The sequence below is a fragment of the Brassica napus genome, chromosome C8 (genome assembly GCF_020379485.1).
Source record: "Brassica napus cultivar Da-Ae chromosome C8, Da-Ae, whole genome shotgun sequence".
Lineage (NCBI taxonomy): Eukaryota > Viridiplantae > Streptophyta > Magnoliopsida > Brassicales > Brassicaceae > Brassica > Brassica napus.
In genome coordinates, this window is record NC_063451.1 from 29,941,299 (window position 1) to 29,968,701 (window position 27,403).

The 27,403-nt window shown below is 38.3% G+C and overlaps 6 protein-coding genes and 1 non-coding gene across 9 annotated transcripts; 2 read left to right on the forward strand and 5 right to left on the reverse strand.

Moving 5' to 3' along the window:
• Positions 1-7,673: 7,673 nt before the first annotated feature.
• Positions 7,674-11,469, reverse strand: LOC106431140 (expansin-A11). Its single transcript, XM_013871955.3, has 3 exons — positions 11,056-11,469; positions 10,662-10,983; positions 7,674-10,226 (listed from the first exon to the last, which is right to left on the reverse strand). Exons 1-3 carry the CDS (start codon positions 11,183-11,185, stop codon positions 9,920-9,922), a joined length of 759 nt encoding a protein of 252 aa, XP_013727409.1. The 5' UTR covers positions 11,186-11,469; the 3' UTR covers positions 7,674-9,919.
• Positions 7,846-9,092, reverse strand: LOC111210787. The gene is made up of 4 exons (XM_022711391.1): positions 8,952-9,092; positions 8,658-8,834; positions 8,062-8,181; positions 7,846-7,986 (listed from the first exon to the last, which is right to left on the reverse strand). The coding sequence occupies exons 1-4, from the start codon at positions 9,090-9,092 to the stop codon at positions 7,846-7,848; spliced, it is 579 nt and encodes a 192-aa protein (XP_022567112.1).
• Positions 11,470-12,169: 700 nt separating the features above from the next.
• On the reverse strand, positions 12,170-14,548 carry LOC106431172 (26S proteasome non-ATPase regulatory subunit 3 homolog A). 2 transcript variants are annotated; one of them, XM_013871980.3, is made up of 6 exons: positions 14,143-14,548; positions 13,927-14,056; positions 13,707-13,844; positions 13,388-13,442; positions 12,945-13,295; positions 12,170-12,869 (listed from the first exon to the last, which is right to left on the reverse strand). In XM_013871980.3, exons 1-6 carry the CDS (start codon positions 14,222-14,224, stop codon positions 12,357-12,359), a joined length of 1,269 nt encoding a protein of 422 aa, XP_013727434.1. In that variant the 5' UTR covers positions 14,225-14,548; the 3' UTR covers positions 12,170-12,356. The 2 variants fall into 2 exon arrangements, with proteins under 2 accessions (XP_013727434.1, XP_022567110.1); XM_022711389.2 differs by having other exon boundaries at positions 13,915-14,056.
• Positions 14,549-14,759: 211 nt separating this feature from the next.
• Positions 14,760-18,021, reverse strand: LOC106431173 (polyribonucleotide nucleotidyltransferase-like). Of its 2 annotated transcripts, XM_048766478.1 has the most exons (11): positions 17,783-18,021; positions 17,548-17,670; positions 17,323-17,403; positions 17,154-17,242; positions 16,999-17,073; positions 16,807-16,871; positions 16,659-16,721; positions 16,025-16,544; positions 15,761-15,819; positions 15,191-15,510; positions 14,760-15,098 (listed from the first exon to the last, which is right to left on the reverse strand). In XM_048766478.1, the coding sequence occupies exons 2-8, from the start codon at positions 17,668-17,670 to the stop codon at positions 16,108-16,110; spliced, it is 933 nt and encodes a 310-aa protein (XP_048622435.1). In that variant the 5' UTR covers positions 17,783-18,021; the 3' UTR covers positions 14,760-15,098; positions 15,191-15,510; positions 15,761-15,819; positions 16,025-16,107. The 2 variants fall into 2 exon arrangements, with proteins under 2 accessions (XP_048622435.1, XP_022567113.1); XM_022711392.2 differs by lacking the exon at positions 15,761-15,819.
• Positions 18,022-19,820: 1,799 nt separating this feature from the next.
• Positions 19,821-19,893, forward strand: TRNAK-CUU. The gene has a single exon. It is a non-coding gene; the product is annotated as a tRNA-Lys (tRNA).
• On the forward strand, positions 19,850-23,325 carry LOC106431166 (V-type proton ATPase subunit B3). The gene is made up of 15 exons (XM_048766477.1): positions 19,850-20,062; positions 20,175-20,257; positions 20,387-20,442; positions 20,519-20,617; positions 20,697-20,756; positions 20,831-20,942; positions 21,030-21,238; positions 21,472-21,600; positions 21,705-21,842; positions 21,971-22,121; positions 22,201-22,283; positions 22,401-22,448; positions 22,543-22,596; positions 22,679-22,762; positions 22,853-23,325. The coding sequence occupies exons 2-15, from the start codon at positions 20,206-20,208 to the stop codon at positions 23,036-23,038; spliced, it is 1,461 nt and encodes a 486-aa protein (XP_048622434.1). The 5' UTR covers positions 19,850-20,062; positions 20,175-20,205; the 3' UTR covers positions 23,039-23,325.
• A 111-nt stretch (positions 23,326-23,436) lies between these two features.
• On the reverse strand, positions 23,437-25,347 carry LOC106431134 (probable prolyl 4-hydroxylase 3). Its single transcript, XM_013871949.3, has 7 exons — positions 25,017-25,347; positions 24,847-24,931; positions 24,569-24,764; positions 24,285-24,414; positions 24,020-24,207; positions 23,828-23,916; positions 23,437-23,724 (listed from the first exon to the last, which is right to left on the reverse strand). Exons 1-6 carry the CDS (start codon positions 25,214-25,216, stop codon positions 23,843-23,845), a joined length of 873 nt encoding a protein of 290 aa, XP_013727403.2. The 5' UTR covers positions 25,217-25,347; the 3' UTR covers positions 23,437-23,724; positions 23,828-23,842.
• Positions 25,348-27,403: the final 2,056 nt, after the last annotated feature.

Here is a 27,403-nt window from a genome sequence, read left to right on the forward strand (position 1 = left end):
CTCCACGTTTATAGCTTCTTTCCATTTGATCCAATCTGATCGTTGAGTGCACTCATAAATAGACGTGGGTTCATGATCCTCATTATCATCCATGATTTCAAGTGCTACATTGCATGCAAATATATCATCAATATCAATATTCTTTCTGTTCCATTGTATCCCAGACAAGACATAATTTATTGAGATCTCATTATTATCAGGACCTTCAGTACCTTGAAGCTTGGCGTCCAAGCATCAGTATTAGGTACATCAGGGCCGACCGCATCTAAGATCTTATAATCGGCCGCGATCGCTATTAGGGTTTTGGGATCGGTCGCGGCTAAGTCCCGGGATTTTGGAACGGCCGCGGTCGTGTCTAGGATTTCAACAACCTCGGTTTCATTATCTGCACTTTTCTTTGTTTTTCGAGGGTTCTTATCTTTGGAACCTATTGGTCTACCACGTTTCAAACGTTGTCTAGACTCTGTAGCAACTTGATTGTGTCCCTCTTGAACATCAATTCTAATTGGTGCATTAGCAGCTGGTATATATGACTTAGTCACTCTTTGCGGGTCAGCAAAGGAATCTGGCAATTGATTAGCTAGCTTTTGTAAATGTATAATCTTTTGGACTTCTAAATCACATTCCTGAGTCCGAGGATCTTGCCAAGATAAGGATGTTTGATTCCATGTGATTTCTTTTACCAGCTTATTGCTATCTCCCCCTAATGTTGGATGTTCGAATTCATCAAAGTGACAATCCGCATACCTGGCCTTAAATAAATCATCCGCAGTTGGCTCAAGGTGTTTTATAATCGTGGGAGAATCATATCTAACATATATCCCCATCATCCTTTGAGGTCCCATCTTTGTTCTCTGTGTTGGTGCAATTGGCACATAGACGGCACAACCAAATGTCTTAAGATGGGATATGTCTGGCTCGTGACCCGTAAGCAATTGTAATGGGGAATATCTATGTTCACTAGACGGTCTTATATGGATCAGTTCGGCCGCGTGCAAGACCGCGTGTCCCCAAGCTGTGGCCGGAAGCTTAGACCTCATAAGCAATGGTCTAGCTATGAGCTGAATTCGTTTTATGAATGATTCGACCAAGCCGTTCAGTGTATGTACATGTACCACGGAGTGTTCCACACTTACCCCCATGGACATACAGTAATCATTAAACGCTTAGGACGTGAACTCACCAGCATTATCAAGACGTATAGTCTTTAAAAGACTTTCTAATAGCCTTTCGCCGATCTCTATGATCTGAAGGAACTCTTTGTTTCCTTCGCCCTTAGTCTCAATATGAAAGCCATTCATTCAGATGTCTTTAAAGCTCAATAGGCTTTTCTTAGAGCTGGGTGAATACAATGCATCAGATATCTCTAGATGCGTACCCTTAGGCAACATGATATTAGGTTGGCCGTAGCCCTCTATGAGACTTTAGAAACTTTTATATCAAAAACTTTCATTCATTAAGATTCAAAACAAGTTCAAAGCAATCAAAACATAGAAAACACAAAGCAAAGAACACAAAACACTAGATGGCCGAAATCAACTTTGATCTTTTAAAAAATCTGGTGTTTCATAATCCATGAGATCATCTCGGTCATGATTGAAATCTTCTTCACCATCTTGATAAGTCATATGAGCTTCAGGATTCTTCCCTTTCAAACTCTCTTGGTAGAGGTCAACAAGATGTTTGGGAGTCCTACATGTCTTAGCCCAATGATTACCCATACCACATCTATGGAACATGGATTTGGTCGAGTTTTGTGGCTTGAAAGATGTACCATGGCCTCGGCCATGACCACGGCCTCCATAAGAGTTTCCTTGGCCACGACCATATGAGTTGCCTCGGCCTCGACCAAACAAGTTTCGGCCTCGACCACCACGTCCATGCCATTTTACACGACCACGGCCGTGTTGGCAATCACCCTGGACATGGTTCGACTCTTTCTTAGGCTCTACGGCCGTATGTGCCTCAGGTAATGGGGTTGTTCCAGGAGGTCTCAATTAATTGTTCCTCATCAATAGTTCATTATTCTGCTCAACGAGCAAGAGACAAGAGATCAAATTAGCATAAGTTGTGAAGCCCTTCTCACAGTACTAATGTTGTAACAACACATTGCTTGTGTGGAAGGGGGAAAAGGTTTTCTCAAGCATATCCTTATCCGTTATATCCTCACCACACAGTTTCAATTTAGAAACAATCTTAAATAGGACCGAGTTATACTCCTCCACGGACTTGAAGTCCTGGATTATGAGATTCCTCCAATCATACATAGCATTTGGTAATAACACCGTTCTCTGGTGATCATATCTCGTTTTCAACTCTGTCCAAAGGTCTAGAGGATTCTCAATAGTCAAATACTGATATTTGAGACTCTCAATAAGATGATGGCGTATAATCAATATAGCACTGTATCTATCTTTCTCACTTGCATTATTGCCCTCGGTGATACATTCACCAAGTCACTTGGATTTTAGGATGATCTTAGCATCAAGTACCCATTGCAAATAATTATCTCTAGAGAGATTTAGGGCAGCAAAATCCAATTTGTTGATTTTCGACATCTTAACCTCAAGTCGGGTTGAATGGACCACCGAATAAAGAAGAGCCGCGAACAGATTGTTTGCTGATTGTCGCGGGCTGGAATTGATCGGGTTGCGAGCTGGAACTGATCGTTGCTGAGATCGCGAACGGAAACAGGCTGAGTATCGAGCTTAGGGTTCGTGATCGTCGGTAGGGTTTATCGCCGGGGAATTAGGGTTTTAGGTCTCGGGATTTTTGCTTAGGGTTCTTAGAGTAATCGTGCTGATAACGTGTTGTGAAACTAGAGAATAGAATCTGTATGTTTCTTGTTTCTGTATTATTCATAAACATAAGGAGCCCTTTATATATAGGGAATTACACTGTCATAGAATAATGGAAAGACTAGAGAAAAGAAGTACAAATATGAAAATAATACAAATTATAGATCTATAAAGAAAAGGGAAACTAGGGTTTCTCTCTCTCATGGCCGCCGACTCTCTCTCTCTCTAAGTATGGGCCCGGTTATGGACATCCACAATATGAGTTATAACAATATGATACTATATAAGCAATTATAAAATGATTTTTATTATGTTTGTATTAGTAGTGAATAAAATAAATCATAGATTTTAGAACACTAATTAATCTCAACTTAATAATATTAATTAAATTCACTCATTCACTATATATATATAGTATAAAAATATGTCAAATGAATGCAAAACAGTCAAATATATAATTCTAAAAAAAATTCCAATCATTTTTTAATGACAATGTGATATCATATATGCGTTATCACTTTTAGAAATGATTAAAAATTATAGATTTAAAACATAAAAAATTATATGCTAAGTATTTAAACGTATTTTAATCAAGAATTTTTTTATTTAATTGATCTATTAATATAAACCGATGAATTAACATTATTATATGGTAAGTCATTTAAAATTATATTAGTTGGTAATTCATTTAATTTATTATATGGTAATTCATTTAATTATATTAATCAAATTATTTTTCACGGGATTTTTCTAGAGTTAATACTCTATTGATTAGCATGCTTATTGTTAATAGGAAAAAAAGAGACATAAAATAAAAGAACAAGAGAGAAAAATAATAAAATATGTTTGTTGTGTTCTTGGTATTCTCATATTCTTATGTATTTAGTTTTTATGTGTTTTTCGAAGTACATGTACTTTTTTGTGTTACTATAAATGTGAACTAATTAATTTTATGTGTTTTTAAAATGTTAAGACAAATTTAGTAAGAAAGTTTAATGAAAATGACCATCTCTACAATTGTTAAAGTCAAAGATGGTAAATATAATGTAAACTAAAAGTAAAAAAAAAATATTTAAAAATTAATGAGATGTATTTTTACGCTATAATAAACTTTTAAAATGTAAGAAAATAAAATTTTAACAAAATTTATAAAAATAAAAACATTTTATTTCATATAATATTGGATCTCACATTAATATTAAGTATATATGCCTAAATAATGACATTTGGTTATTTAAAAAAAGAAATAGTATTTTTTCTTATTAGTTAATCAGATTTAATTAATATAGATATGTCTAATTTAATTTATAATAAATAAATAAAAATAATTTAAAAGATATGTAAACTATGATTAGTTTTAATTAAAAATATTTGGTTGAATAAGTTAGTGTTTGATAAAATAGTGTGATAATTAGAGATAATTTAAGGAAAAACTAGAGTTTGACCTGCGCGTCCGCGCGGATACTTATTTTCACTTATATTTATATATTTTCTAATTGTTTACCATATATTAAAATGTTTATAAACACAAAATTTAAATAGTTTACATGTTGTAAAAAATATTGACCCGTACGCCATACCTTCGATAAATATTGACCAATTGATATGTCCAAGTAATATTTCTTTTAATACAAAATCGTTTTCAAATGTAATAATATTTTAAATATTTTGATTAAATATGGGTCATATGGCGAGATTTAGATAGATTAAAAATGAATATTCAGTTAGAAACATTAAATATTTAAATTTTAGAATAGATAGATTTTATTGTTGAAAATAATTAATAGTAACTGAAATGGTTAAACATGTATTTTTAGAATTTTTTGAAATATATATATTTTAAGCGAGATTTGGATATATAAAAATAAAAATATTTGGGTGAAAGCCCGTAATTTTGCGGGTACTTATATTATATAATATATATATATATATATTATATATTTGGCCATATGATTAAGACGCCATATGATGTTAAAACCAGTGGATATAGATGGGTCTTGTGAGGAATAGAAATCGTGAGATATAAAGCTGATGTTACACAAGAATTCTCACAAAGACCAGTAATAGATTACGAGGAGACATACTCCCATGTGGTGGATGCAACTACTTTTAGATTTCTCATAAGTCTGGCTATATAAGAGAGAAAATTAGACTTGCAGCAAATTGATGTAGTGACTGCATATTTATATGGTCTACTGGATAATGAAAGTGATAGAGGGTATTAAGCTGAAAGAACATCAAGTTCTCGAGAACAATATTGATAATCATCAAAGTATATGATTTGAATATCCTAGGAACCTTTGGATACAATTTTCCAAACAGTTGAATATCTCAAGAAAGAGTTTGAGATGAAAGATCTTGGAAAACAAAGTTTTGTTTGGGATTACAGCTTGAGTACATTAACAATGAAATCCTTGTGCATCAAATAGTATATACAGAAAAGGGTACTCAAGAGATTTAATATGGATCAGTCTCACCCATTATCTAGTACATGGGCGTGAGATCACTTGTTTTGGACACTGATCCATTCAGTCCAAAGGTGGACGATAAAGAAGTCCATTTAGTCCTGAGATGGACGATGCAGAAGTATTGTTTTAGATACTGATTTGTTTGGTTCATAAGAAGGACGATGAAGAAGCTTTTGATTTTGGTTTATTTTATACTAACCAGCCCAAAGAGAGTTTATTTGGTTTTGTTGATTTGTTTTTCAGACAGGTTATGTTTTACACATGGTGGTACACGCATATCACAACAACATCATCCAAGATTTCGTGTGTGTGTATTTGAGGTCGATGACTCAATATGTTCGATCAGGTTGTGGCATGGCCGATGGTAAAGAAGAACCAACTATCATGTTCGAGGACGAAGCATATTCTTCTCAAGATCTTCATCACCCACGGATTGCAAAAAATTGGAGAGGTCCAAGGGACCTTCATTAATGTCCAAATCACCATGGTTTTGTCCCAATTGAGTTTTCCTGGTAAGGTTTTAATGATGCAACATTAAAGCACATTACAAGCTCTAAATGGTTATGTTATCCAAGGAGGAGTGTTATGAACCAGATTGTGGATGGCTCATAACTAAGAGATTATACCATCAGTGGCCCAAGAAAGAGAGAGTCGGCCAGCTTTTCCTTTTCTTTATGTCTTTATGTTTTCTTTTTTCTTAGTTGGATTATGATTTGTACTATTTTCATTTATCTATGACGGAGTAATCTCTATGTTATGAATAAATATAGACTTTTTACTTTCACGGTAGATTATTATTATTATTTTTTTGCAAGGTTCCATTATCTCTTATTCCTGCGCCTGTCTACAAAATATCAATCGATTTCATCAACATACTTTCGCTGGAGACACTAACTGGCTTTGTACTGTGGGCCTCTGATCTCATTCTCACTGAATGGCCTGGAGTTGTCAAAGTTGTACATCCTAATCCTAATGCTGACATATCTAAGGTTCAGTTTTTTTTTTGAATTGGTGGTGTTTTAGTCAGTTTTTATGCCTTGTTGAAGGAAGTGGCCCTTGCACCAGATACTATTTACTGGTGCAAACGCACTGAAACAGATATTCACTTTTTCCTTGGAATTAGCTGGTGGACAAGGTATTGGTAACAAACGAAACCTCTCTCTCTCTCGGTTTGGTGGTTCTATTTGAATTTACCACCCTTTGCTTGTTTTACAGGAAATCCTGCTCTAGCCAATGAAGCTACAGCAATCGCCATCAGTGTTTTGACACAAGACGTTGATTGCTTTAAGCAATGGGATGTTCTCTACAAGGAGCATCTTGAAGCTAGCGTTGCTCTTCTTAAAAAGCTTGTAGACGAATGGAAGGATCATTCCCTCAAACTATCATCATCGTCGAGTGATACTCTCACTGTCAAGCATGCTATGAACAGCTTCAGGATGAAGGTAATAATGCCTCTCTTAGATTCTTATAAGCTAATATTAACTCTCTGACCTCACCTGCTATTATTGTCTTTAGAACGAAAAAGCCATCACTGAAGGAGTAGCCAATCTTTCTCTTTACAAAGAAGCTGACCAGTCGTGCAAACTGGTCTCCAGGAGACTCTCACGTGGCCCCGGAATAGCACCATTAACCGCTATGGTTATAGCAGCTGGAGCAGCCGCTGCAGGAGAAGTTGTTGGTTGGAGCCGCACTTTATCTATCTTGCCAATATAGCATAATATGAATGGGTGCTTGCTGATGTTGAGGAGGGTGTATACAAGTCCTCTCTTAAGAAGAGACTTATCATAATATTAACGACTTGTTTAATCTAAAATGTATTATTACTTGTTGCCTTCTTTTAATGCCTTTCTTTGAAGCTATTAAGGTAGGATTTATCACTAAACTCACAACTCTAATTATGCATGCACCAATACATTATCAGGGTCAAGAGAACCCATTCTTGATCATCTTCTAGGTAAAATTTGAATCAGACTCGAGCAAAAGAGACCAAGAGGTTTAGTTGCACAAAGGCAATATATTTGGCTGTGTTCTGAGAAACATAAATGATTCTTTATTACAGAAGAAATAATAAACCTAATTTCATCTTTCTAACTAAACTGATGCCATGATAATTGAAGATCAAGCTACCTATTGCAAGAGTGTCATTGCCATTATTATTATAAGCTTCAGATTGTGGTGGAAATCAGACTGTTAAGGAAAAAATTGGTAGGCATTTAGAATCTGGCACCGTCACTGAAATGTGTTTATTCCTCTGTCTCTTTACACCATTCGTAACCTGTCGTCCTTTTTATATGTGTTTATGCTCAACTTGGTTGCTTACTCAATTTTATCATGTTTGTCTTGTAAATAGGGAGATTGTGGTGCAGTTCAATGCTGATGTGCAGATGGGATGCAGTGGAAGTCCACTCCAACTCAAAGAGAGGTTTGTTATTAAGACCTTATAACTCAAGAAGAGTGTTGTGACTTGTTAAAGTTTTGTGGACATGCCTTACACGCAAATACCAAAACACAGATCATCAAAAGAATCAAATCTTATTTGGCAGGATTATTGGCTTGAGAAGGTTGTATATATCTTCTTACTAGTTCCTTTGCCAGTTTCTCTGACGAAGAGAAGCGAGATCAAGTTCGTTACTGATCTCAGAAGCAGACATGGCACCAGGAACCTCATGCTTGTTTGCATAAACAAGAACAGCCATATTGTCCGGTACCTTCCCCTGTATCTAAATCTAGGGAATTAAAAAAAATTGGCATTATATAGAACTTGCTAGATGTTTAAAAGGGACATGGTTTGTTACCTCATCCATCACCATGTAAAGGAAACTCTTTGTCTCTTCCATTCGCTCTCTGTCCCTGCTGTCGACTACATACACAAGCCCGGATGCCTCTGCACAGTAGTGTTTCCATAACGGTACCATCTGCAATGTGCCATCATGAGGTTAAGACATATTAAATTTTTAGTGAATTGGTCTAACAACATTTATAAGTAGATAAAAGATATAACCCTAAATTAATAGATTAGATTTATCTTTGTTCATGGTCCATGGACATAACACATCATCGCGTTATTCATTTGTTTCCTTGTTATTTTCTTGCATCCTCTATATTCTATAACAATTTCTTATGGTAATTTTAGAAAATATTGTATTTATAAGTTTTAAACAAACATCAACAGAAAAGTGCATCAAATCAGATAATATATAATAATAACAAAAAAGAATCGAGACAACGCCGCTACCGCTGCTTCTCGACGCCGTCAAGGCTAGAGGCCGCCGGCGTCGGGAAATCTGCTACATCTTCCTCATGGTTTCTCTCACTCCAAGTCAAAGCTCTCGTCTTGTTTCTTGCTTCGCACTTACTAAATCAGTTTCTCTAAATCTGGTGCCGTCGAAACTCGAGAAGACTCGTGGTCTCTGCTCAGGTTTTCAAGACCACCGGAACTGCATCCTTCACCGGGGTCTTCCGAAAAAGCTGTACAAGGTCCACCTTTCACCTCCTTCCCTACTTTGAGTTCGCCCTTCACATGCACTCCAGATCTGAGAGGCCCTCCGTGGGATGTTCCGGATCTGAGCTACGCTCGGATAAAGATCAAAACTCAGCCATAAAGAACACAGGCCACTGCAGTGCATCATCTTTGAGTTATAAACGGGGTTCCTTTTCTCTTCTCGGCGGCTGCTCAACCCCCAACATTCCAACTATCATAGCCTTCTCTCCTCCATCTTGCGCCACCGTCCTTCATCCCGACAACGAAGTGCTCCTTAGCTTTGCCGCACACACCCTTGTCTACAAGCTCAGACCCGATGTTCTCCATTCCAGCTCCGCCTCCCATCCCGGATCTAGGGTTTCTCCAGCCAGGCTGGTTGTTAATGGGCCGAATTTCAATTGTTTGTGGGCCTGGCCCAGTACCACTAAAGAGAAAGCAGCCCTTTGCTTAGTCAATCAATACCCACTGCGTATCACAACGAGAGTCAACTAACCACGGGTTTGATTATTTTGACTAGTTTAAAGAATTCTGAGGGGTTCCTTGGGATCTATATTATGCCCTTATTGTTATATCACTCTTATAGGATGAATTGTTCGGTGGATTCACTGACTTTGTTACCGGTACTATCATCCTCTTCTACAAAGGAGAGAATCTTATTACCATGCCTCTTTTCTGTGAAAGGAGATGATTCCTCGGGTTTAATACCGAGAGTTTGCTTCAACTTACTCACCGGTTTGTTACCTTGTGTAGCGGTCTGTACGGAGCCAGAAGATGCAATCGAGACTATTTCGGTTTCTCTCGTTTGTAAGGGTTGGCTTTCAACGTCACAACATAAGGTGACTAAATCTTAGCTGTTGGACCTTGTCTTACATGCTTCCTCGACGTATTCAAGCTTTGTCTTGAATTCGTTGTCATCTTCTGATGAAGAATTATCATGTTTAATCTGAATTGCTGTTGTAGCTTATGTTTATTTTCCAAGAGGATGTCTAATTCCTTCTTGTTATTGTAGTTCTTCGAGTTGATTTAACTAAAGAAAGTTTGTGTTAAAAAAAAAAATAAATAATAATAATAACAACAAAGCGGGCGGGTCGCTCCGGGAGAAAAGAATAGACTCAAAGCGCGACCACTGCCAACAATCTTCCAGACAGGGAAGAAAAGGAAAAAAAAAGTATTTAAAACTGAACCCTGGAAGAATAAGTCTGTCCAAAGGACCAAGAAGAAGGAACAACATTTAGGAAGACTCTTGTAGCACCATCAGTAGTGGTAATTGAGAAAGAGATAGATTGACCATCGAGATAAGCGTTTGATTGCCAGTTAGCTCCCCAGTTGCGAGACATGGCTAACCAACCAGTCTTTGATCCTTTAATGGATACAGATTTAATGGAACCAGCTCCTCCTACGTTCGATATGTTCACTAGCTCGAAGTAATCCCTTCCGTTTATTCTGAATCTCACTCCTCCTCTCTTATAACAGCTTACTCTGTTTTTTACATGACCAAAAATAAAAACAGAGACATTTCAGTTAGAAATTTTTAAGAAACTAAAAAAAAATAAACCTTTTAACTTTCTTTTATCTCTCTCATTTTAAAATCCATCACTATTTTCCTCTATGTTTAAATCCTGATTCAACAACTACTGATCTGTTATTTCAATTTGGAATTTGGAGAACTTTTTATGATGAAAAAATGATTGATATCTACGCGAACTATAAAACTATCACATAATAACACATCTAAAAATATTAATGTATCATTAGTTACATTAATTATATGGTTAATATGTATCAACTAACACATGTTATGTAGTTAACATTATAACCATGTTTTCGTAAACTATGCTAATTTAAGGTTTAAAATGATCAGATAGAAACTTAGTGGGTTCATTTACATATATTAATCTTCTTTCAGCAACTAACCTTTGGAAAACGACGGGAACAATCCCGCCTCTGTAAATCCCGATCTTTTCCCAAGCAGGTTGTGCCATGTCGAAATGTTTTAGCGGCGGATTGCACCAACCACCGTTGTTGCTCGGTAGAGCAAAGTTTGGTGGGCAGAAGTTAGTTGTTGTAATAACAACCGAAGCTCCTTTCTTGCACCACCTCGAGTCCGCGGCGTAATCACACGTTATCCTATAGCATTCTCCACACGAAGCTCCGTTGTTAAAGAGAGCCGTGCTTAACGCCGCCGTCATTGTCCCATACCCCGCCGAGTAGAGATCTCCGTACCCACAAGCTCCGCCTGAATAGACAAAAATCTATCAGTTTTTGTTACATCATTTAAAAAAAGACAAATAAAAATTGTTAAAATTACCCATTGTTCCTGAAGCGTCACTCCCTCCATAGAATGTGGCGTGACCGTTGGTTAAACCAGAAGGCCTAAACGCATCAACCGTTATAAAAAGAGCGGCTAAAAGCGCCACTCCAGCTAGAGACTTTGCCATGACTATATTGTTTGTAGAAGAAGAAAGAGATTATGATGGTGTTGATGGTCGAGAGAAGGAGAGATAGAGAGTGGTGTTTAAATAAAGGTGGCCAGTGTGTGTAAACTATGTAGTACGTAGCAACAAAACCTTACATGTGGGTCTTGTATCTTTATCTAGCCTGTGTATATCTTAATTTAATTCTTCTACATCTGTATATTTGTAAGTAATACTAAGTCCAAAAAAGACAGTAGTTCTGCACACTATGTGTTGTAATATGCATTTGTGTTTATATTCCCTTAAAAAGTTCATAATACTGTGTTATGCGGTGGATACTGATACCTTTTTGTTTAACTGAATAAAAAGAGTAGAAAGAAAGACAAAAGAGAGTTTTTTGTTTGTGATATGATACAAACATGTGCAGGGTTCATCTACCACACTCACATGCTTGCTTGTCATGTATTATTAGCAACATGCCAAATCGCTTTATTAGTTATCATTATTTGGATTATTCGTTCCTCAAAACTTGATCTCCAATCTAAGTTGACGAATATCACCGTCACGGCATCTGTCGACTTACACAACCTACCTGCCACTTCTTACAGGTAGGTAGTGTAAGAAGTGTAAAGCCAATGACGTTGATGATGTTTTAACTAGTTGGTAGTTGTAAGAGCCCGGGAATCTTTTACTGATTGTCATTATTGAAAAACTAATGAATCACGTAACAAAGACCTGTAAAATTTAAGCAGAACATGATACTGTTTTATTATAAGAAAATGAAACCTAGTTTGGCAGGGACAGACTAATGTTATGTATCAATTATTTAACCCATTATTTAATGGTCATTCCACATGTCTAGTCTTCATCCTTCTGGTAGTAAAAAGATAAATGGAGACTTAATTACATTATAATTTGCCTACCCTGTTTATGATAACATTTCACATGTCTATGTTCTAATAATTAGCCGCCCCAACACATATAGCTAAAAGTATTCAACTCTAAAGATGCGAAAAACTACCAAACACCATTGAACGAAGTTGAGAACCTTGTCTATACAAACCTCTGTTCTGAAGTTGAAAGTAATAAAAAGAAACAATATTAAAAATCCTCTAAAAACACTTAAAACGAAGGGCAGAGTAAAAAGGTCAAATTGTGAGCAGCAAGAAACAGAGTGCGGACAGAGGATCTCTCTCTAGAAATCATCATCGTCTTCCTCAGCCATATGCTTAGCCAACTCTTCCTCTTGCTGCTTCCTCTCTCTCCTCTTCTCATCGCTCTCTTTCTCCTTGTGCGTGTTGGGAGGAAACCTCAAAGCCCTTACCGCCTCGTTATGCATGTTAAGGCAGAAAGCGATTCTCGAGTTAAACGCTGTTTGCGGTTCATTCGTAGAGTAGATGTCCCCTGTTTCTTTCGACACCATATACCCGTTTCTGTGATCAATGGTCGCACCTATTGCCCCGTCGCGTATTGCCTTTGCGACGATGCTTTCGGCATCAGCCACAGGGTTCTCGGAGTTAAGCCTCAGCTTCTTGGCGACATCGGGAAGGGAGATTCTCGAGTATGAGATGCTTATGTTGCGAAGTCCAGTCCTGATGACATTGTGGCGGAGCCGCACGATGAGATTGTGCGTTCGGTCTTGAGCGAATGTGTCTGAGAACTTCTCCTGCACTGTCCTGAAGAGGTCCAAGTCTCCAATCCTCACCGCCTGCAAAAAAAATCGAAACAGATTATTATTATTATTATGTCACAAGAGCAAAACTATGAAGGTATATACACTCACATTGGTCAGCTCAAAGTAAGGCTTCAGGGCCTTGTCCATCCCCTTGTGAGTGAAGATCGACCTCTCTGGGATCTCACCAAGTAGAAGGCGAACCAAAATAGCCCATTTATTGCATTGGATTCTGAACCCTATAGCTGCGATAGGGGCTTTCCTGGCTGCCTGAAGGAGGCTTTCTTTTGCATCTGTATACTCCAGCTGAATGGTTCTGATCTTCCCAAGGTAGAAGAGGTACCTACAGAACTGTTGGTTTGAATGTGCCTCAAACCGAGGTGCCTTTGATCTTAGCTTCTCTGCTTGATCATAGAGATTGTAGTGCAGGTAGTTACGAAGCAAAAGGTTTAAAAGTGTTTCCTGCATCCAATATAAATATATTTGTCAATAAGTAGCAAACAAAAAGTTTCATAGCAATGAGAGTAGGCTGTATTTGATGAACACACACATACCTGACCCAACTCATCATGGCGAAGGGTTGCAGAATGATGCAATGCGAGAAGGTTCCTGCAAGCATAACCAAGTGAACAATATAATTAAAAGTTGAGCTACTACTAAACCGGCGTATTTCAGCAAGATCACCGGTTTGCTCGTAACTCAAGGAGTAGTAAAAGTAGAGCCTTGAAGCAATCACATCGATGGTCCTTCTGTTTAAGTTCTTAAGACGAGCAATGCTTGCTGAAGAACAAGCTTTAGCCTAAGAGAACAAAATTTAAAAACAGGAAAGAAACTCAAGAAAAACAAAACACAAGAAGCAACAACAACAATAACCTCGTTGTACTTATTCTGATCAACAAGAAAAAGAAGAACAATGAAGTAGCAGTAGATCTCGAGCTCAGCAGATAAGTGCTTGGAAGAAGCTTGCGCAACCGACGAAGCTGTATCAACTTCCATATCATGTTCATCACCCTAAAACCATTTAAACATTCAAAGGAAAGAAGATATCACAACAAGCTAAAGAGAGAGAGACTACAATCACCACATAACTAACAGGAAAGAAGATAGAACGGAGGCGGTGAGTTTCCGCCTGAGTCCGACAGTGAGACGCACGGCGCGAGCAACGCGGCGAACCTCCTTGGTGTAGGATCCAGTATCAATCAACGCTGCGATCTCCTTCAAATCTGTGGAAAGTGTGTGTGAAAAATCGATTAATTATTAAACTTTTTTTCGAAAACTCGGAAGAGAGGGAGTGTAGATCGAGAATTACGCTGAATCGTGGAGGTGGTGGTGGAGGAGATGATGGATTGAGAAGGGGTGTGGTTGTCTTTCATCTCAACGTCTTGAGTCATCTTTCTCCCCCCAAATCTCTCACGGGAGCTAAGGTGTAGAGCTCTCACGGGATTGATTAGGGATTACGCTGAATGTAGAAGACTGAGAGAGAGAAGCGAGCTTACTAGTTCGATTCGACCGGCGAGGCGAAAGTGACGACGAGAGTGGATCAGAGTTGAAGATGAACTCTTTTTTTCTTTCCCAAGTATTTTTCTTTTTGTTCAAGACACAATACGTATACTGGTGGTGTGAAAATGCCAAAGCCGGAATGTGTTGAAGAAATGAATCAATGATTGGTGAAGCTTGAGACACACAACGTGTACTTGACAGACTCCATCATGTTTCGTGCAAGTAAATGTAATACTCTGTCTGTTTCAAAATAGTCAGATGTTTTAGAAAACACACAAGAATTAACACATACACATTTTCCTAAAAAATATTAAATAAATCTAATCCAGCCAAACCTGACTTTTAAACTAATTAAAAAATATCAAACATCATGTATTTTGAAACATCAATAACTCTTCAAAACATCATCTATTATGAAACGGAGAGAGTACCAAACTTGCAAATTTTCAATAACTCAGAAAATAAAGACAAAACTGGGAAATGTTTGGAAGAAACAAAACAAACCTGAGAACTCACAGAGGCAACATTCATAAAATAAATGAACATTTAACATTACCTAAAAGACAAAATGAAAGATGGAAATTATTCTACGGCAACATCTTGTTCTTTTTAAGATAGACAATGAAGGGAAAAAAAAAACCAAAGTCCATTCAACGACCCTTCTCACTTAAGCAGCTGCATTGTTCGGTGGTCCTTCCGATCTGTTGTATCCACCACGTCCTCCTCCTCTTCCACGACCTCCTCCCCTTCCACGGCCACCACGTCCTGTTCCAACAACTTTTTCATATTAAAACTCTCAAGCAAAATACTGGTTAAAAACATTGAGACAACAAGGGTGTTTTAAAACATCATCCTACCACGGCCCTGAGGAGGAGCATTGTTGTTGTATCCATAGTCTCCTCCATCTTGTTGATTTTCATAGTAAGGTTGAGCACCACCGTAACCGTAACCTCCCCTTCCACGTCCTCTTCTTCTCCCGCCCCCTCTTCCTCTACCAGATGATCGCTCGGGGTTCATACCTCCATCATCATACCCATGATCCCTTGGAGGAGGAGCAGCGTAACCATAGTCTCCTCCTGTGTTTAAAAAGGCTCATGGCGCTCCATGGCGATGAAGTATGTGCCTTGCGCCTTGCGCCATGGCGCATCGAGGCTCTCGCCTTGAAGACCACTTGAAACTGTGATTAAAAAAAAAAAAAAACTAAATTACTATGATGATGAACATGCAAATAAAGCATTCAATAACGTAAAGAACATGCAAACACAAACTATACCATAAAGAGCAATAAAATACATGTTAAAAATGAATTTCAATATATATTAGATTTGTTTCAGTTACAAACAAAGATTATACATCAACTTGATCACAGGAGTCCTCAAGCTACAATATACTAGTAAGCGTCAATTATGTAAGCATCAATCACTTACTGTATAAAAGAAAAGAAGCACCAAAATTACAGAGATAAGCAATCGCAGTGCATTCTAGACTGTAACCAAGAAACACAAGTAGTCATAATAATAAGAAGAAGAACCTATGAGACTAACCTTAAGCAAAACACTGTGAGATATATGTTTTGTGAGAATTTTTGACGTTTGGTTTAACTTTGAAGAGGGAGCTAGGGTTTTGATGAGTATTTTTGACGTTTTGTTATAAGATTGGTGAATTAGTTAAAGCAGGGTTTGGTTTCGTACCTGGTTTAGTGTCGGTTAACATAGGGTCTCCAAGGCGCGCCTTTGCATCGCCTTTGAAGGCACCGCTTTATGGCCAAAGCGCACTAGGCGAGCGCCTTAGGGACCATACCCTTGCCTGGGATGTGCATGGCGATGGAGCTATCGCCTGAGTGCGCCTTGCGCCTTGGCGCATAAGGCGAGCGCCTTTTTAAACACAGGTCTCCTCCACCTTGTTGATCTTCATAGTAAGGAGGAGGACCGTCGTAACCTCCTCTTCCACGGCCACCACGTCGTCCTCCTCTTCCCCCGCGCCCTCTTCCTCTACGCTCATGATCCCTACCTCCATCATCATACTCACGATACTGTTGAGGAGCATTGTGTCCATAGTCCCCTCCATCTTGCTGAGCTTCGTGGTGAGGTTGAGGACCATAACCTCCTCTTCCACGACCACCACGTCCTCTCCTGCCACCTCTTCCTCTACCAGGTGACTGCTCAGGCTCCATAGCTCCTTCATCATACTCAACGTTCACATACCCGTCACCTAAGAGAACCGGAAAAAACGAAAAATACAATCAAATCCATAAGATTGGAGCCCTTCTTCACAGATCAGGTGAGAATAATATTTTGGAATGGGAAATTGCGAATGCAATCTTACCTCTGCCACCTCTTCCCCTTCCTCCGCCTCTGCCTCTTCTTGCTCTGCCTCTTGGTGGTCCCTCTACAACAGATAGATCGATTATAAGCATAAGTCAACAGGGTAGTGGGTCGAAAACGCTCATTATAAAAGTCAGACGGTTGAATACCTCGTCCTTCGTGATCAATCTCAGCTAATGGCTTCACCATCTCAATCGGGATCGGACACTGGTAACTGCAACATCAGTTAATAAGGATATTATTAGCAGACAAGCGCTTGAGACACAGAGCCTTAGTTCTTAAAGAGAACAAAATCCTTATATGGAAACTAGACCCAAACAACAAGCATTAAAAAAACTCACCCAACAGAGGATGTGTTGAGCTCCTTCTTCGAAAGTGTTATAGTTATCAACGACACATGCCTTGTTGTCTCGATTCTTCAGGAGAAGGGAAAAAGAAAATCAATAACAGGTGTAATAAGAGTCCGAGCACCAAATGAAAACAACAATCCACTTACGGAAGAAGGCCTTCCTCTAGGGGTTCCCAGGTATCAGTGATGTCAGTGGATCCAATAGATGTGATCTGGTGAAGACCAGGAATCCTTCTCTGCAATAAGAGATTCAGTTACATTGTCAGACACAACATAACCTTACTTGTGATCTGAAACAGACAAACAAATATCATACCTTGATAAGCTCAACAATGTTGACAGTCTTGCTGATAGCTCTTCCCATTGCCTTGAAAACAACTTCATCCGATCCTTTCTCCTATATTACAAAAAAAAAAAAAAAAAACAAATCTCTTAATCTCCACCAATAACACAACCCTATGAACACCTCTTCGTTATCACAAGTACTATTATAACATTCATGATACAGCACAGATTTGTAATTTCACATTCAACAAAATACCTGAAAAAGAGCCATGGCGTAGGTGATGCAGTTACGCGCTCTACCCATACTGGTGATACGAATCTCGTTCTCAGCAATCGGAGTCTCAACCTTGGGCTTCGCCACTCGCTCATACATGTCCATCTGAAACAACACAAACACATACAGAATCAGAAGGAACTAGGGTTCATACGAACCACTGATTCGAATCTGGTTGTTTTCTTATAATCCTCAGTGAAATCGATTTAATGCTTACCTTGTGTGACTGTTCGGGTTAGATCCTCCAAAAACCCTATGAGATTCGGATAACGATTCGAAACGGTTTCGTATTCTTCTTCTTCTATACCCCTTTTTGAAGCAAGGCGCCTCTCTGATATATAACAACAGCCGCACAACTTCCCCTTCCGCACACACCCCATGAACCAGTGAACTGCCCTAATTGATTTCCGGTTCGTAAAATTTCACTCTAAATCGGTTCAAACCGAACCGAAGATAGATACCATAAACTTCCTCATCTCTCCCTCTCTTCATTAAATTAAGCATCAAATACGGATATAAAAATAAACTTAATTTGCTTAAATTCAATTTTACGTATCACTACATAGTAAAATTAGCATAGAAAAATTATGATTTGAAAGCTTTTGGTTCATATCTAATTCTACATCCAACCGTGTTTTTTTTTTTGTCGTCAAAAGCTTCATTCAAAAACTCAATCTGGTTCTGTCATCCTAGCTTCCAGAGCTAGCTGATGAAGAACCTTAGTGTCTACAAAGTTCAAGGCACGAGATCGGGTCTTTTTCGCAAGAGTATCCGCACGAACATTCAAAGTTCTGGGAATGAAGCATAAAGAGAAAAAAAAAATATGAGCGAAGTGTATCAATGACATCAAGTTATGGATCCAGCGTTGGCCACGGCTTGGAGGCTTTGATAATTTGCACAATTTGTTGACAGTCAGATTCAAAGCTCACATGCTTTAGACCCCGTCCACATAACTCCTCCATTGCCCACACCAGGCCCTCCGCCTCCGCATGTAGAGGGGAGTTTGATTGCCTGGCTCTTCTCTGGCCCACTACGATGACTGACTCCCCTTCGAAGAGAATAAAGCCGAAGCCGGTCCCCTCTCCATGTTCTGTCCATGACGCGTCTATCTGACATATCCATCTTCCAGCCGGTTATGTATCATCAAGCACTTGTTGCCTCTCTACGCTTGGTCCTTCTTCATTGTTTAGCTCCGGTGCAAGTTTAGCTATCCTCCACGCTTCCGCTTCATGACACGCCAAGTTCAGAGTATCCATAGCCGGTGTGTCTTTATTGTTGAAACATTTGTCATTCCGGGCTTTCCATAAGTACCATATAATCCATGGGAACATTGAAGTATCTATGACATTCAGCTTTTCCCCATCTGCAACAGTATATTAAAATTAACATATATAGAAGAACACGTTAAAAACCCCGGAGACGATGGAATCGTCGATAGAGCCCAACATTGGATTGCCGGTGGACACTCAAAGAGGATATGATTGATGGTTTCTCTATCTGCTCCACATCGACCACAGTGCCTCTCCTTTAGTTTACACGCAGATGCTACATATCCGGAAAGAGCTTGCCAAAGAAAATGCTTGATCTTCCTCGGTGCCTTAACCTTCCATACCTGTTTTTTCAGAATGTTGCAATTTGGTGCAAGTATCGGTATCTCATGTGCTTTCTTCCGTTGTTCTACTGCCAATGTATATCCGGACTTCACAGTATAGCATCCCGAGTTCGTATGATTCCAACTATATCCATCATGGCGCCATGATTTACTAATCCGTAATGAGAGAATCTGAGATACATCATCTGCTACTATAAGCTCGTGTAATAACTCTACATTCCACTCTTTGGTATCATAATCAATAAGGTGATGCACTTTAAGGTCCTTATCAACATGGGTTGTCTTCGGTTTAGGCGCTCGGGCAGGACTGGTGGGGAGCCAGACATCGTCCCAGATGTAAGTATCAGCCCCAGATCCAATCGTTCTTCTAATCTCATCCTCCAGAATTGATTTTGCTGCCAAAAGGCTAGTCCATCCAAAGGATGACGAGTTTGCTTTTATGGTACGCAATGGGTTCAAGTGTCTATAATACTGCCCCTTGAGCACTCTCGCTATCAGAGAGTGTGGATGTGTAAGCAGGCGCCACACTTGCTTCCAACCGTGTTTGTATCTTTCTTTTCGCTATAAATAGAAAACCATTCAGCAAAAAGTATGTCCCAAATCGTCTTGATATATAATATACGAAGGAAGAGACATTCATCAAGCCCGTCTAGCTCAGTTGGTAGAGCGCAAGGCTCTTAACCTTGTGGTCGTGGGTTCGAATCCCACGGTGGGCGCTTAATTTTTATTATTTTTCCGCTCCAAAATAATAATAATTGTTTTTTTTCGAGGAAAATAATATCACAAATAATTAGCAGAGGTCAGAAATATCCTCTACCACGTTCAGCACATCACAAATCGCAAATCATCTCTCCTTCTCTCTCTGCTTGACTCGATTCGTTCCAGGTATCAGATCTCTCCTCACACTTCGTTTTGATCACGTCTTCCTCTAGATTTCATTTCATTTTTTTTGATATCGCTTTGTTCCCGCCACTCCTTCTGACTTTTCTCTCCCCAGGAGCGGTTTGATTTGATCTTGATCTGCGACAATGGTGGCGGCTGGAATCGACATGGACGAAGGAGCTCTGGAGATCGGAATGGGTAAGTCTCCGATCGCGGATTACTTCTCTCTCTCTCTCTCTATAGCGTTGGTTGACTAACGGATAAGAGATCTAGCTTTTCTTTTTAACGTAATAAGAGACTGATTTTGAAGATGTTTGAATTGTGTAGAGTACAGAACTGTCTCAGGTGTTGCGGGACCTTTGGTGATCCTCGAGAAAGTGAAGGTATAAACAATTTGCTTTGCCATTGATAATATTGAATTCTATCTTTGTTATAAGAATGTTTATAATGTGCCTGCAGGGTCCAAAGTACCAGGAGATTGTTAACATTCGCTTAGGTGATGGATCTATGAGACGTGGTCAGGTCTTGGAGGTTGATGGCGAGAAAGCTGTCGTCCAGGTTACTCTTTATTCAATTCTACATTACACTTTAGATGTAGGCTGTACAGGCTATAACGTATTCATCTTATGGTTTTCAGGTTTTTGAAGGAACATCTGGAATTGACAACAAATTCACCACCGTTCAGTTCACTGGAGAGGTATTGACTTTGAAAGTTTCTTCTTTTAAGCGTTTCTGACAACCTAAGGCTTGCTTATAATGTTTTTATTTCAGGTACTGAAAACACCTGTCTCCCAAGACATGCTTGGCCGCATCTTTAACGGCTCTGGGAAGCCAATTGATAACGGCCCTCCTATTTTGCCTGAGGCATACCTTGATATTTCTGGTGAGTGTTGGTTGTGTGTGATCTCTGAGAAAAAAAAGAAGAAATTTGTTTTTTTTTTAATTGTGTGGTGAATAATTATTTTTATAGGAAGCTCAATCAACCCCAGTGAAAGGACCTACCCTGAAGAGATGATCCAAACGGGGATTTCTACCATTGATGTCATGAACTCAATTGCTCGTGGACAGAAGATTCCTCTTTTCTCTGCCGCTGGTCTACCTCACAACGAAATTGCTGCTCAGATTTGTCGTCAGGCTGGTCTTGTTAAGCGGTTGGAAAAGGCTGAGAACCTAATTGAGGTAATCATTTGCCTCCATTACAACCACTGAAGTACTAGGATCTTGCTGAGGTGTTAGTAAGTGTTTGTGTAACACATTCACTTTCTAACTTATGTAGAAGGATTTCAGTGGTATATGTGAGGGGATGTATTTTATAACAATTGAGTATCTTACTTTGCAAGGATTTTATTTGAACTACTGAAATTTTGTTTGCTGTTTGAAATCATTCGATATCTTACCTTGTGTTTCCCCAGGATCATGGAGAGGACAATTTTGCTATTGTTTTCGCAGCTATGGGTGTAAACATGGAGACAGCTCAGTTCTTCAAGCGTGATTTTGAAGAAAATGGATCAATGGAAAGAGTTACCCTTTTCCTGAACTTGGTAACTTACTTCTTTATATGCTTCTTGTTGTATCTTCCTTCATTGATATTACTAGTATATTATATCAATGATGGACTGACATTTCATGCATTCCACTCCAACAGGCAAATGACCCGACCATTGAGAGAATTATCACTCCTCGAATTGCCCTCACAACCGCAGAGTATTTAGCTTATGAATGTGGGAAGCATGTGCTTGTTATCTTGACGGATATGAGTTCTTACGCAGATGCTCTCCGTGAGGTAAAATGTCTTTCATTGGTCTCTGTGTTTGGTGTCATGATTCATAACTTGATTGAGGTTTTCACAAACCTCAACCAGCATGGATATGTTTTAATAACGTGTACCTTCCACGTGTTGATGAACTGTAGGTCTCTGCTGCTCGAGAAGAAGTACCTGGAAGACGTGGATACCCGGGTTATATGTATACAGATCTTGCAACTATCTATGAGCGTGCAGGGCGTATTGAAGGAAGAAAGGGTTCCATTACTCAAATCCCTATCCTGACTATGCCCAACGATGGTGAAACAATCATATCATTATTGGATTCTCTTCTTTTTGATTGAAAAAAGCTCATTATATCTCTTGTTGTAAAATTCAGACATCACTCACCCTACTCCGGATCTTACTGGTTACATTACTGAGGGTCAGATATACATTGACAGGCAACTTCACAACAGACAGGTACCATATGCTTTACTCGCTTTGCATAACTGTCACTATTTTCTAATACACATGAATGAAAAAGGTTTCTCATCTTTCTGTAATAATCTCTATTTTTCTGGTTCTTCCTTAAAACAGATATACCCACCAATCAACGTGCTTCCATCACTTTCTCGATTAATGAAGGTAGCAGAGCCACTTCGACTATAGTACCCTTATGATCTCACATGGATTGAAACATACTATGACTTATTAACTTGACCACCATCTGATTGTGTAGAGTGCTATTGGTGAGGGAATGACTCGCCGTGATCATTCTGATGTGTCCAACCAGGTTCGCTTACTTTACTAATGCATCGCACGTGGTCATTTAGTATCTTCACACCCAATTCAATATTATTCTGTGTTAATTTCAGCTGTACGCAAACTATGCAATCGGGAAGGATGTTCAGGCCATGAAAGCTGTCGTTGGAGAAGAAGCTCTTTCTTCAGAAGATCTGGTACTCTACTCAGTCCCATTCATGTTCATATTTGATACTCACAAGAATTAATTACTCATTACAATAGCTTCTTGTGTTGTGGTTTTGTAGCTGTATTTAGAGTTTCTGGACAAGTTTGAGAGGAAGTTTGTGATGCAAGGAGCATACGATACAAGAAACATCTTCCAGTCACTTGATTTGGCATGGACACTGCTCCGTATCTTCCCACGTGAGCTTCTTCACCGTATTCCTGCCAAAACACTTGATCAATTCTACAGCCGCGATGCCACAAGCTAAGCCTTTTTGAAGGAACCTTCATGTTGCTCCATTCTCGTCTTATTTGGAACTTGAATCATGTTTGAGAGAAGGAAAAACTCAGAGAATCGTGAATTTGGGATTTATTCTTTTGCTTTTTCTTTTTCATTTGTATAATAAAGGTTTGTGTAGGGGAAACTTCGTACCAAAACGCTATTTAAAAGCCTTGTGTTTGTGTTTCTGTCTTCCAAACTGATGAAACATGTCTTTTTGCTGTTGTGTAATAAACTATTCCCTCACAATTTTTATTATAGATACAGTATGTGCCATTTGTTCAAAATATTTGTTATATTTTGTTATTTGCTCATGAAAACCAACAAAAATGAGTCTATGAGACAATCCAAATCAAGAATGGTCCATCTCCTTTGCAAATTTGGGTGTATGAGTAAAACAATTCAGATTTATATAACGATAACAACAGTTTGTATATGATAATGTCATAACTAATTCACAACGTATATTTTCAATGACAGACACAAGTTGATTGGCTATAGTATACCAATGAGCAACAGTCTCTCTAAGCCATCCTAATTTAGTCTAATATTCTCTACAAAGAATAATGCTGACAAATATACTGAGCCGCAGGGACAAAAAACAAACATCATGTCTCTGCAATTTTTGGTTCCGAAGATTCATTTTATCCACCATCCATGAAACAGTATATTGTCCTGTCCAACAAAAGAGGACAATGTAAGAACCAAGAGCGAACACACGCTACATAAACATAATGGACATATTCTGTTTGAAACTCAAGGTTGAATGGACCATTACCAGCAATCAAAGACGCTAGACTTTGTACTCGCCGACATGCATCCATTTGGTAGATGACCATTTGTTCCCTCTAATCACAGGGCATCCACCTAGAATCATTGAAGCATATATTATCATCTCCACACTCAATGGTATCGGAGAAAGAAAAGAAACAAATTACAGATGTGTTCTATATGATTATTATTATTATACCATGCAAGCTTGAGGGATCTAGTGTAGCATCAGGCCTCATGCTCCAGAAGAGCAATGCATCACCCATTCTCGGCTTTACGGAAAGTCCCTTTTTCCCACACTCAGAGAGCTCATTATACCATGGCACAGAACTAAAATTCATATTGGCAGCAGGAAACACCGTTTCACCGCCTTCTTCAACATCCGACCTGTAGGGTGTTTTTTTTTTTTGTATAAGAGAAAGAAGACAATAGTTGGTAATATAATAGAGTTCAGAAGATCTTACAGATACATGAGCATTGTAGCCATGCGTTGACCTCCATTCTTAGTGTTGAACTCGTCAACAAAGTAATCATAGTGTGGTTCATACTTTTGCCCTTCTTCGTAATGAAGAACCTGAAGTCCTTCTCCATGATCTGCACATTCCATAATCAACCATCTTAAGCACAATACTAAATGAATAGTCATTTTTAAAAAAAAATACTAATTACATATATAACAAAATTAGTCTACATATGATACCAATTAGATAAACTGCTAATTGATCATTGAAAAAGTCTCTCAAAAAACCTGCAGGAATGAAGGTGTAATCGGCAATTCTTTTCTCAATGGTCTTAATGACTTTGTCCCTTCCTCTCCTAAGGAAAGTCCCTGAGCTTGTTCTCACCCTGCTATCTTTGCTCTTGCCGGTTTGGCTATCAACAACAGTTGACTTCACCATATATGGTTTCGCAAGACTGATTAAATATTCACATTCTTCCTTCGACTGGTCAACATCAATAAATAAAATTTAATACTCTCAAAGATTCAGACATGTTATCTAATCTTTGAAATAACAGAACACAAACCAAGAAACCGTGGTAGAGGAAAGCTCTGGGCTCCCAAGAAAGAATCTCAGTCCATTGATCTCCTCTCTTCCCTATTCCCTCGCTTCTGAAATAATAATAAAAAAATTTAATCAAAACGTTGCAAACAATGAAATAAATAAAAACAAGAATTCCGACAGGACTCATGCCACCTCTCGGTTGCAGCTCGTCGGAAAGAAGAGAGATCGGCCGGAGAATATTCGTCGAAGGTATCAATCGGAAGAGAGAAAACCCCAAAAGACAAAAGCATCAAGAGAACGATCGTTAGCATGAAAAGCATCAACAGAACCAGCATTAGCGTCGACCATTTCCTCGCCTGAGATCGCTGCGACTGTCTCAGCTTCATCGCCATCACCGCCAAAGATACACCCGAAAGCTTGTAAAATGAAGAGAGAGATTAGGAATCGATCGGAGAAGAGAATCACAAAACCTTCTTCCTTTCTTCTTTTATTTTCGATCTCTGTTCTTCTAACGCCCTGTTCTTACAAGGAAATTTCTTAAATGACATTTGTACCCTTATTTAAAATGGTCGGTGGTTATTTAGGTGTGGGTATTGTTGTAATTTCAGAAGGAATGGTTTTATTTTCCAGTACAATGTTTTTTACTTTTCTTACACAACTGAAATGATATCAACCAATGGGATATTGTTGATTAATACACTTTCTATAATTAACTTAAGTGTTATCATCTTTGACTAAACATATGACGTTCCTCCCTTTTAAAGTAACTCTGTTTTCTTAAAATAAACTACAGGACGTATGTGCTTATAATTGTTAATATTTTCAGGACTACTGTTAATTATTTTCTGCTTACGGTTCTCTAAAATGTTAGCTGTGATCTGTACGCACAAATCATACAAATATAGGATAATTACTAAGCTAAGAAAAACATGGTTTTTTGTACAGCATTTGATAGATAAATTTTCAATATTAATGTAATGACGAAGATAAGGTTATTGACGTACTTAAAATGGGAACACAAAATACTATAAATGTGATGAATCCCAAAGTCTTTGTGGGGACTACATAATGAGAAAGTCAATACGTCAACGGAACGTTTGCTAAGTAACGTTATTACTGTGTTTTAGCAAAATCTAAAATTAAAATTCCACAAAAGAAACAAAAAAAATCATTAATGCTGAAACTGTTGGGCTTTTTGTACATAGTGGGCTTACTTATCTGAATACACGGGCCAATATAAGCTTTTGACCTCCTCTATGGCACAATCCTATTCCTGAGCCTTAGAGCAACTCCAGCTCTAATGATTAAATTAATAGGTTTAAAGGTAATATAAGAAATTAAGAACTTTGGTTAGTGGAAATAATTTTTTGTTACTCCAATGGGAAAACCCCATAGAGGTTCTTAAATATTTTTTTTTAATTAGAATGATTTAAAATAAAACCATACATAAATTTTTTAATAAAAATTACATAAAACATATGAAAAATACAAATACAAATCGTAAACGAAAAAAAACCGATTACTCGAAATCTTGATTTGTTCCAACTACACAGAAGACATTGCATTATACTCAAACAAACTAGTAGAGGTTATTGTTTGTTGTATTTTAATGGATTTGAAAATCCGAACTAAATCTAGTATTATTGGTCCTATGATTTTCAAATCTGTATTAAAATCATGTGTTATTGGTTTAATGATTCATAAATTCTATATCAAATCAAGTGTTATTCAATCGTACAGATTTACTAATATATTTGATTTAATAATGGATTTGAATGGATTTGTTTGGATTTTTTAGTTAGAAATACAAAGACTCAAATCCGAGGAAAAACCTCCGGATTTACATATTTTACTTGGATTTATAAATACTATATGGATTTCTAAATCAATCAAAATATATAAACCAAAAACACCTAAACCCAACTTCTCAAAAAGAACCATACACGATAAGCATACATCGTCTAGAAGAACCATACACGAAAATGGTTTTTATCACAACAATCTCAAGATCTTTTCAATGGCACAACAAGCTTCATGCTAGATACTAGTAACAAAAAGGCCCTAACCACTTATCATCAGTCTTCAGCTATGTTAATAGACTAATTTCTATGTAAAAAGGTTCTACGGAACATACCCCTTGAAAAGCACAAAGAAGAACAGATCGGGGATTGACGTTCTCTCCTATTTTTCTCTTAATAACAAGAGTCACGTCTGGCAGCTTACGAATCTCCATGCTATTATCTGTCCACTTCCCCACTAATGCTAGCTCACTACAACTAGGATCAGCCCCAATGGGATTTATGTCAAGACACGATGCCGGGTTGTCCAACTGGGTGCGCCTCATTCCTTTCAATTCCCCATCTCCAACTTCGAGGTAAAACAAATTATCTTTACTTGCCAAAAGAACCTAACAAGCAAAATCAATTGGTTATTCAAAAAACATGTTATATGTGTTACAAGTGTGGAATTGGGACAAACCTGTCTAGCATTTGCAGTCACAATGTTAAGGTTGAGGAACTGACTAGCCTAACGGAACTTGAAGTGACCTGGTCCAGAGCAGTAAGTTCATATTCCACAAA